The sequence below is a fragment of the Callorhinchus milii genome, unplaced genomic scaffold (genome assembly GCF_018977255.1).
Source record: "Callorhinchus milii isolate IMCB2004 unplaced genomic scaffold, IMCB_Cmil_1.0 Scaffold16, whole genome shotgun sequence".
Lineage (NCBI taxonomy): Eukaryota > Metazoa > Chordata > Chondrichthyes > Chimaeriformes > Callorhinchidae > Callorhinchus > Callorhinchus milii.
The window spans coordinates 6,826,887-6,837,932 of NW_024704757.1; the positions used below are offsets into that span (position 1 = coordinate 6,826,887).

An 11,046-nucleotide genomic window follows, 5' to 3' on the forward strand; every position below is an offset into this window, starting at 1 on the left:
TGTCCATCTAGCATTACTAGGTCAGCGACCGCACAGAGTAAAGTGCTTTTCAGTTTGTGTTAATGAGTCTGAGAGCCTCTTCCTTAGACAGTGGGTTAAGTTTCTGTCTATTGTCTCTTTTTATCCTTTTACCTTGAAGCCTGTTGATTATCAACCATTTTATTTGTGTTGCAACAGGGCATCAAACCGAGGACATCCCCCAGGTGACCGCTGCTTAAGGAACCGGGCTCAAGGCCTCGCCAATCCCCCACCAGTCTATGTGCCACCTCCCACCCTGTATCCCCCACCACCTCACCCTGTTCCTCTCCCTCCTGGAGTCCCACCCCCTCAGTTTCCTCCACAGTTTCCCCCTGGCCAGCCACCACCTTCGGGATTCAGTGTCCCTCCACCAGGATTCCCTCCTGCTCCTGCCACCATCACTGCCCCCTGGGTACCTCCTACCACCCCAGCAGCTCCTGCCAACGTGATTGGCACAGTGACCCAAGCACCACCTCTGTCCAGGGAAGAGTTCTACCGCGAGCAGCGACGGCTGAAAGAAGAGTAAGTGCACCCATTGTGGTCAATCTATTTAACGTATATAGGCACGGTCAAAGAGGAAGGATCTTCAGGCGCGATCGGAAGTTGGGGACTCTTTGTTGAGTTGTATACTTTACATAGTACTTGCTGTAGAGAATTATTTTAAAGCCCAACCATCAGTTCAGTCCTTGCATAGGTGCTCAGCACGAGGACAGGCGTGAGGACATTCCCCTACATGACATTTGATTTCAGCCACCGTTGGGCAGAGTGGTTTGGATCGATGTGGATTCTGAGGGATTCTTCTTCCTCTGTAACGCAGTCTGGGTCCATTGAGGGAAAACAACAAATATCCAATATCCTGAGCAGCTGGTGGAATGTGTTCCATTATCAAGCACTCTGGGACACTCCCCTTCGTGAGAAGCGCTATACAAATGCAAGTTGTTGTCAGGCGCTCTACCTGTGCTCTGTCCACACTAGTACCTAGGCCTACACTCACGTTCTCAGCAAGGGTGGCCCTTGCTGACTAACCTTATGTAAAATGTCCCCTTTCCTGAGGGTGGAGAGATGTAGATGAGGGGTCTGTATTAGCTCCAGTGACAGTTTCCTCTTCCCACAGTGAGGGAATGCCGGCAGCAAATTGAAAGGATTTAATTGTCATCTGGAACATGTTCACTTAGTGTTTCCTCGTCAGTGAAAGCTGTAACTGGACCGGTGGCTTATGTAGCCACAGCTCTGTGAGGCCCCCTAGGGGCAGGTACTGAGCACCACAACGTGATAATCATTCCGTGCCCACGAGATCTCACTTCTGTGCCCAGCAAAGCCAACAAGTGTAAACTCTCCAGTTTGTCTTACGTCTGCTCAAGTGTCTGGGACGCTGCCCTGTGTGAGGGGCGCTGTTGAGACAGATGCAAATTGTTCAATCTCATTGTTCATCTAGAGAGAGAACCGTACAGTCCAACTAGTCTTGTGACTGAGTGAGTCTACGGTGTGTGGGAGTAGGGGGGGCAGCGCCCGTAGGGGGGTGCCCAGATGTGGGGGGGGTGTGGGGAGTGGTGCCCGGATAAGGGCGGGGAGGGAGTGATGCCCGGGTGGGGGTGTTGGCGACACCCAGGTGGGGGGGGCTACAGGGTGTGGGCGGGTGTTGGAGCGTGGGGTGGAGGGGTGTGGAGTGTTTAATGGCTCTGCACTGTGTTACCTTGATGTCATCCGCTTTCAGAGAGAAGAAGAAATCCAAGTTGGACGAGTTCACTAATGACTTTGCCAAGGAGCTGATGGAGTACAGGAAGATCCAGAAGGAGCGCCGGCGTTCCTATTCCAGGTAATTCCCGCAGTACAATCCTGCACAGACACTGGGAGAGAGTGGGTGGTGGTCTCTTTCTCTGTCTCATCACACAACAGCTCAGCAGCAACCGGCACCTCACTGTCTGCTGTACATTGGGCCATAGCTTCAGGTCCTCAGTGTTGTACGTGTGGCAGCTGTCGATACAGAACCTTGCCTGGAGCTGTGTGTGTCTGCACGATCCTCCCACTGTGAAGCAAGTTCCCCTGAACCTGCAAATAAGAGGACTTGACCACTTGTAACAGTTAATGAAGCTTGACTGGTTGTGTACGTTCTCCTTAAGCCGTTGGGAATGTAACGAGAGCACAGGGCAGGGGCCTGCAATGGCCGAACCTCAAACTGTGACCCATGTGGAGGAGGGACCGGTTGCTAAGTGTGGATTGTTCACTGCTTGTGGTGTGTCAGGATATTAAGCACCTGCTTTTGCCCTTCTTTAGGTCTCGATCACGTTCATACAGTGGCTCCTCTTTCAGCGGAAGCTCATACTCCTATTCCAAGTCCCGGTCTCACTCCTCACGCTCGTACTCCCGCTCAGTCAGTCGCTCGCCGAGCCGCTCCTACTCCAGGTCTCCTTCCTATCGCAGAGGGAGTGGGAAAGGTCGCAGCTATCGCTCCAGGTCCCGGTCTCGTGGCTTTCACAGATCTCGCTCCAGGTCCCCGTCCTACAGAGCCTACCGCTCCCGCTCTCGCTCTCCCAACTACAAGCCCCATTCTCCTTACAAGCGCGGAGCTGCGCAGGCCGAGAACGACCGGGAGTATTACGATCATTACCGGGAGCCGCCTCCCTACGACTCCCTACGAGAGTTCTACGACCGACCTCGCGATACCAGAGACCCGTTCGAGAGGGAGAGGTACAGGGAGTGGGAGAGGCGCTACAGAGCCTGGTATGAGTATTACAAGGGCTGCAATAGCGGCAATCAGCCAAGGCCCAGGTCTCCCACCAACAAAGAGCACTTTTCTCCGGAACGCTTTGGCACCCCCGGGACCAGGCGGGATAACTCCCCGCACGGGCGAGGCCGCAGGGAGGAGTACGTGACCGAGCCGGTGGCCCCCAGGGGACGAACTGCGGGGACCGCCAGCAACTACCCTGAGAAATACTCCTACAGAGAGAGTCACGGTGTGAAGGAGCTCCGAGAATCCAAGGAGAAGGAGGTGACGAGCGCCAGCGCAGAGTCCAAGGGGACGAAACACAAGAAACACAGGAAGAAGAAGAAGGAGGACTCGGAGCCCCGTTCCAATCCCGAGGCTTCCCGTGATGGGAAGAAAGTCACTGAGGCTGCGGGCGACGAAGGCAAAGGCTCCTCCTCCTCGCTGCTCCTGCCTCCCAGCAGAGACGATGCCACGCCTGTGAGAGATGAGCCCATGGAGGGCGACTCGGTTCCTTACAAGAGCTCCTCGGAGAAGGAGAGGAAGGAGAAAGCCAAGGGGAAAGGGGAGAAGGTGAAAAGGAAAGCTGAGAGCAGCAGCGTGCCGAAGAAGGAATCCTCGGGAAAGGCGGCCAAGACATCCCAGGAAAAGACGGCAGAGAAAGAGCGAGAGAAGGAGCGAGAGAAATCCCCTCACAGCGAGACCAGCGCCAAGAGGGTGAAGGATGAGGTTCCTCAGAAGTCAGAGGGCCCGAAGCTACATTTGTTGGCCAAGAGCGAGAAGTACTTTCTCCCAAGAAAGGTGCAGCAGAAAATGGGGAGAGACTACCAGGAGACCAAGGTGGTTAAAGAGGAGAAACCAAGGAAAGATTACCAGCGGGAGGACAGCAAGCGGGAGGACAGCAAGCGGGAGGACAGCAAGCGGGAGGACAGCAAGCGGGAGGACAGCAAGCGGGAGGACAGCAAGCGGGAGGACAGCAAGCGGGAGGACAGCAAGCGGGAGGACAGCAAGCGGGAGGACAGCAAGCGGGAGGACAGCAAGCGGGAGGACAGCAAGCGGGAGGACAAGGCGGGCACCAGGGGGGAGGAGAAGGTCAAAAAGCCGGTCAAAGTGGACGAGAAGCCGAGCAAAAGCGAAGCCAAATCCGACAAACGCAAGAGGAAACCTGAGGAGAAGGCCAGCGAGAAGGAGCTGGGAACGCCGCCCACAAAATCCTCCAAAGTGGAGCCGGTGCCAGAGCCCGGGAAAGCCACGGCCAAAGGGAAAGGAGAGCCACTTCCCGACAAAGCCCCAGAGACGCCAGTGGTGGTGACCGACAAGGAGAAGAGCGCTGCTGCCGGCAATCCAGCCAGGAAAATCAGGATAAACCGGGAAACCGGCAAGAAGATCGTGGGCACGGAGTACCCGGCAGCCATGGAGGAGATCCCCGAGGTCACCGAGGTGAATGGAGCCAAAGCCAAACCCGAGAGGGTGAAAAGCAAAACCCGGAGAAAAATCCCCACCAGTGATGGCTCCGGCTCCACACTGGTGGACTACACCAGGTCAGTGTGTGTAGTGGGTGGGGTGGGGTGAATTGGGTCTGACAAGGTGTAAGATAATTGGTGGGATGTGACACTGAATGGCCCAGCACCAGCTGCTGAATCTGTTTTGAAGCCTTTAGGTTTCTTGCACTGATTCCATCTCCCACGATTTATTTTAAAAGCATCCGAAATGAAGGACGGGCTTCCTTGCGATCGATCTCCTGGTCAATCTCCACGCCTTGTTCATCCGTCTAACTTTCATTATGTAACTCTTTATATATGCTGTTCACAACTTTTTTTTCTCTTCACATTGTCTGTCTCTTCCTCCTCCATAACCTATTCTCACTCGAGCCTCTCACTCCCTTGCCCCCACTCTCAGTCTCGCTTCCCGTCCTCAGTACTGTCTATCCCTCCTGCCCTTCTACTTGGGTGAACCACCAGTGGGGCTCACTGTGAGGGTAAGTTGCTGCTGCTCACCCACTGCCTGTGGTGCGAGTCTCAACACAACACATACCCAAGTGGGATAAGCAAAAGGCAAAACGCTGCAGATGCTGGAATTCTGAAATACAAACAGAAGTCGCTGGGAACACTCAGCAGGTCAGGCAGCATCTATGGAGAGAGAAAAGTGAGTTAATGTTTCAGGTCGATGACCTTTCGTCAGACCTGCTATCTCACTTTTCTCTTTCCATATATGCTGCCTGACCTGCCGAATGTTCCCAGCCACTTTTGTTATTATTCCTTAGTGGGATCCCTAGTGCCAAGTTCCCCCACCCCCCACCCCCATTGGAATGTCTCATGACTTCAAAATAAAGACACGAGAAGTACCAATAGAAACCTATGTCAACAACAAATTACATTTGTTAAGCGCCTTTCACATTAGGAGGATGTCCCAAGGCGCTATACAAATCTCAGTGACTTGGCTGCAGTTTCTAAACGTGGTATTTAAAGGGATGCACACACACAGTGAAGGTGGAAGCCAGCGGATGCAGCTGTGAGGAATATCTATCTAACACTTTGTTTGTCTGCCCCAGCACCAGCTCTGCGGGTGGCAGCCCGGTGAGGAAGGGCGAGGAGAAGGTGGACACAAAAAAGACCGTGATTAAGACCATGGAGGAGTATAACAGTGACACCAGACCCCCAGCGGAAGATGAGATAGTGATCGTGCAGGTGCCTCGCTCCAAGTGGGAGAAGGAAGACTACGAGACCGATGAAGATGAAGGGAAGATGGCAGCAGCGGCTGCAGCAGCCGCTTCGGGCTCTGGCAAAGCCTTGGTACCTGGCGCGGGGGCCAAGGCTGTGAACCCAGGGAAACCGGCCGAGAGAGAGGTTGGCCTCGCAGAGAAACCACCGAAAGTCAGCAAAGACGCGAGCGGGGAGGAAAGTCACCAGGTCAGGCCGCCGGCCAAGGGTCCGCCTCCGACAGAGAAAGCGGCCAAACCCAAAGAGAAGGAGCACGGCCCCTCAGACAAGGAGACGTCTGAGAAGAGGAAAGCTTCAACTCTGCAGGACAAGGTGGTGAACACAGAACGGGACTGCTGCGAACCAGCCAACAGCACCAAGGCTGCCTCCTCGCAGGCCAAAGAGAAGCCAGCTGAGAAATCCGACCCGAGTAACCGAGGCTCTTCAAACAAAGAGCCAGCTCCCAGCGGGGACGGCAAGGTGGAGACTGTGGACAAGGAGCATCCAGCCTCCAAACGCAGGGAGGGCAGCAAGCGTCGGGACTCCCCCAGCAAGAGCAAAGATCCTCTCCCCAGCCCGAAGGGGAAAGATAAAGAGCAGCATGTGGATGGCGTGAAGAGCAGCGGGGATTGCAGGAAGAGTGATCAGAGTCCCGGGAAGGAGAAGAAAACCCCGCAGGGGGATCATCGGGCTGCATCGGACCCCAAAAGTGCCGGGGAGGAGACCAAACCCGAGCCTCTGGGCCGAGAGAGAGAGAAAGCCGTCTCCGAACCGCGGAGCACAAAAGAAAAAGAATCCAGTGGGAATAAACCCGTGAATAGGGCCGAGTCTGCTCCTGAGAAAACCGAGCCAGAGGCTAGTGTGGTGAGGAGCGACAAGGAGCACACACGGAGCAAGGCCCCTGGGCCACTCAGCCGTTCCTCCCGCCATTCCCGGCACTCGCTGGACTTTGCCAGGGAGACGGACGAGGCCGCCTTTGAGCCAGACTACAGCGAGAGCGATAGTGAGAGCGAGGCAGAGCAGGCCCTGAGGAACTCCTCCACGGCCACCGGAGAGGCCAGGGAGGCCAAGGTCAGCAAGAGCCATAGCAGCCGGAGTGGCAGCGGGAGCCCCAGCGAGAACCACAGCAGCAGCGGCAGCTCGGAGGACACGCAGGACAGCAAGAAGAAGAAGCGCAAGAAGGAGAAGAAGAAACACAAGAAGCACAAGAAGCACAAAAAACACAAGAAGCACTCGGGTGCCGAGACAGAGGCCGACAAAACCCAGAGACACAAACACAAAAAGAAAAAGTCTAAAAAGAACAAGGACAAAGAGAAAGACAAGGACAGTGACCAGAAAGTGCGATCGTCTGTCATCGTGCGAACGTCAGAAACTGATTAGACCTGTTCCCGTCTGATTGGCGTCTGATCAGATCCTGTAGCTGAATTGATTCGTTCTAAGCTTTGTAAATATTCACTGAGACATTGCTAGTCTGCGCTGACTCTACGGCAACTGGAGATTTTGTTTTCTGTAACATTGAAGGTTTATAAATTAGCAAAAATTTGTACAGAATTATGTTTGCCCATCGTGATTGGGCAGAATACGCTGCAAGGTTTTTAAGTGAACTATCAGACGACACTGGGAACTACTGTGAAAAAGTTTTTCACTTTTTTTTTATAGCCACATATAAGAGCTGACGGTGTAATTAATGTAAATGTTTTGGCTGGATAATTCGCAGTATACAGTAAAGGCTCGGTATGTCATCTTTTGACTGAATAAATTTTCATTGAATTCACTCTGGTCACACGCGCTTATTTCACAAAACCATCCACGGCTTTGGGACTCACAGTTGGGTTTTGTAAGAAACTACTGAATTCTGTACTAGGAGGGTGGGTTAGTGGGTATTCGGGGAGAATGAGGTCAAATGGGTTGAAGGGTGTCTTCAGACAAACTTCTTGTGATCTGGAAAAATTTAACAAACAGCAGTGAGAATTGAGAGTTCACCAGCAAATCTTGGGCTGGCAGCTTCTTTCCGTCTGCAACATGTTCCTCCCATGTCACTGTTTTGACAGTCCTCCTTGAGGGGGAGGTCTCTCAGTCCAGTTCCTGAGCCAGGCGGGTTTGCAGTATTCCAGGACATTCACTGCTGATGACAGCACAGCCCAGCCTGGCTCATTGTCAGGACCTTGGAATAGCAGGCCAGTCACTGGGGGCAGGGAATTTTACACCAGAATAATTCTCAGTTCCCATTAACCTTGCAAGCCAAAGCTCTAACAGCTTTGCCTTGCTGGACAAACAGCAGGAAAGCTTGCCAAACAGTATTATCAATGGCAAACTGATTTTAGATGGTTAAACTCAACCAGTTACCCCAATGCACACTTGGGTCCCCAAGCCTTGGATCTTGCCAACCTGCACCAAATACTTTCTGGAATTAAGTAAGCAGGAAGTATCTCTCCAGAGAGTGAGAGGGAGCACATTTTATTCCAACAATCTATCTCTGGGATTTCCATGTGTAGGTGGGATGCCTGGAATTCTCAGTTTGGTTTGGAGATTCTTAAGCTTGGTGATGGGTTTCCACATGTGTCAGACACCCAGCTGGGCAATAAAAAAAACACTCATTAAAAACTATTTTGCATTGAACAGCACCACTCATATTGGAGCATTTCACTGGGACAGGGTTTAGTGAGCACTTCCCTGGGTTGGACAGGAGGGAAGGGAAGTGGGAGGTGTGATGGGTGTGTGCGGAGGTAGAATTTGTTTCATAAAACTTGGAACAAGGAAAAGTGTATTTTCTTGCCCTCTGTACTTCTCAGGGGGGCCATTAGGCGGCAGTGTTGTCATATGTCCTCCCACCCCACCCCTCCCCAAACAGACACACACATTGGTTGCTACCAAGGCCTGAAATTACCACCTTTTCTCAACGGGAGAAATTTTGCCTTTTTTAAAAAAAAATGTTTAGGTTGCAGAAATCGTGGCAAATTCTTCAACCTTTGTTACCTGCTGTTTGTAAACGGGTAATGGCTGCCGATGCAATGCTCTTGTCTGTGAGCTCTGGAGGGTGGGAAGTGAGGTGGGATCACTGCAAATGTCTGAAGATGTGTATCTCATTAAAGCCCCCATAGTGGGCACGGAATTGGAGCTGAATCTCAGAAGACAGTTCCCCACAAACAGTGACTTGGGAGGTGGTGTTAATGAGATGATCCATTATAGTGGATTAATTCCATGCTGACACTTAATTTGCTAGATTAGAACATTTTTAATTGAATGTATTTCAGAAAGGCGGAGAGAGAGAGCTCTGGTGTGTGGTGTGTTCGGGCCGTGGAGCCCAGACTCCAGCCCTGCTCAGTCACTGAACCTGGCTGTGTGTCCTGTATAAACCAAGGCCATCCACAATTCTGTTTACCCAGCAGTAAGTAGGAACCCAGTTGTTAGTCAATTGGTGAGACGTCTCGAAGATGTGATATGGTGCTGTATCAAATGCAAGGATTATTATTATTATTCAGTGCCTTGTGACGTCCTTCCGACGTGAAAAGCGCTATACAAATGTAATCTTGTTATATTACTGCAGGGAATTCCTTTCACAGGCAGCTCTGCACACTGTCCTTTAAAGGGAGAGAACTTTTAATTTTTCCAGCACTTTCTCACATCAATAATCAGTTACAGTAATTGTTGACAGGTGGAGCCAAATGCCACAGCAGCTATTTTGCCTACCACAGGGGTCTTGCAAAAAGCCTTGCGGGAAATGAGTGATTAATCTGAAGGCTTGTTAGCCAGAATACTGGAAGAAACTCCCTTCGCTTTTTAAATAGCTTCACGAGATCTTAAACACCCACTCGAACAGGCAGACGGAGCTTGATTTCAAGTCTCCACAACAATGCATTGCTCCACACTGTGGTCAAATCCTAACATGGAGCTTGAACCCACATAACCTACCAACTGAGCTAACATGATACCTCATTTTGACTAAAATAGTTTACTGTGAGGTTCTACAAAAATCTGCTAATATTCACAAAAAAGGTAAATTTCGGGCTTGTTGTAATAGCCGATGAATGACATGGGATCAGTGGTGATGAGCTGAAAATCAGAGCTGATCAGCTAATTACTGGGGGTGAATCTGTCTCTCTACGATTCTGAGTGTAATCCAACAGTCCCTTCCCCTCGCTGCCTTCCCTTGGCTCCTTCAAGGCACGTCTCAAGATCCTCCTCTTCAACTGCACCTTCAGTTATTCTCCTACCCCTGCCCCTGACTCCTCCTGATTCCCCCCCCATCCCCCTTTGCTCAGGTCCAAATGCCTGACTGTCCAGCGCCTCGGGACGTCCTCCTGAAGTGAAAGGCACTGAGTAAATATAATTTTTTTGTTGTTTAGTAACAACTACTTGCATTTATGTAGCGCCCCTCACCCAGGATAGCTCCCAGACTTTGGTTCACAAAATCTCACATCCTATCTATCTCTCCCCCCAATTACCGGTCTGACCTGTGGTGATTAATGTATTTGCTATCAGCTGCTATTTAATATGATAAACATAATTTGTTCCCGGTAATTGGCAATTTATTCTAGTGTAAAATATTTATCCATGATTGAAAATGAATTGCTTTCTAACTACTAGTGCTAACAACTTGGTGTTAATTGGGAGGGCAGCACGGACCAGAGGAGCCTGTGTGTGAGAGACTTTCTGCTTCGGGCCCACAACACATTCATTGTTAAAAAAATTATATTTAATGTTCAGTCATTTGTGTTTGAAACCGAAATCCATCTCACCGCTGAACAAAGAATGTCAATGACTGACGACTTTTCCGATCTTTAATGATTTAAGCGCTCCGGGACCCTACCCTGTGTGAAGGGAGCTATATAAATGCAAGTTGTTGTTGTTGTTGTTGATTTAATTTTTTGATTTAATTTAATTCTTTGATTTAATTTAATTCACTGCAAAAATTGAATGTGTTGTTTTGTGCGCAATTGGCTGCTGTGTTTCGCCCACAAAAATACAGTCACTATACTTTCTGTGTGGTGGAGGGAGGGGCTGGGGGAGGGGGGATCCATTCAGTGTGTTTAATAGCGACAGGGAGCAGGAAACAGACATGGAATCTGTGAATAATATTTAATAATAATCGGTGTTCAGTCATCAATCAGTCCCCTGAGCCCCCCCCAGCTCCACTTCCCAGCCCCTCCCCCACTTCACAGCTCCACCCTCCACTCCCCAATCACTCCCCAGGGTAGAGTTCCAGAGTGCTCAAGCCAGAGGGGTGGGGGAGATATGTGTGTCCAACACCCCCCCCCTTATACACACAATCCAACCCCCACACACACATAGACCCCCCCCACCACACACCACAACCCTGCATACACACAGCCCCACCCCCCCACACATAGCTCCACCCCCACAGCCCCCGCACATACAGCCCACACCCCCACACACAGCCCCCACCCCACACACAAACAAACATTCACAGGGTGGGGGGGCTGCAGCCCTGTCTCCTGATCCATCCCAGTTTTTACTGCCTTTGTCTCATGCCTTTCACTCACCCACTGCAGGTGATTTGCATATGCTGCAGCGGGTGGTGGGGGGAGAGGGTGTGTGCGGGGGGGGGGGGGTGTTTGTGGGTGCGTGTGGAGTCTGCCTGCTCGGTGAGAGAGCGAGGAGAAC

At 51.4% G+C, this 11,046-nt stretch overlaps 1 protein-coding gene across 2 annotated transcripts in view; it reads left to right on the forward strand.

Annotated features, from left to right (window-relative positions):
• Positions 1-7,195, forward strand: part of rbbp6 (retinoblastoma binding protein 6) — a 35,773-nt gene extending 28,578 nt beyond the window's left edge. For both annotated transcript variants that reach the window (XM_007905775.2, XM_007905774.2), the window contains 4 exons: positions 178-540; positions 1,733-1,834; positions 2,293-4,263; positions 5,274-7,195. In XM_007905775.2, coding sequence (XP_007903966.2) covers positions 178-540; positions 1,733-1,834; positions 2,293-4,263; positions 5,274-6,801 — 3,964 coding nt within the window. In that variant the 3' untranslated portion in view covers positions 6,802-7,195. The remainder of the gene's footprint in view (positions 1-177; positions 541-1,732; positions 1,835-2,292; positions 4,264-5,273) is intronic.
• The last annotated feature ends 3,851 nt before the right edge of the window (positions 7,196-11,046 follow it).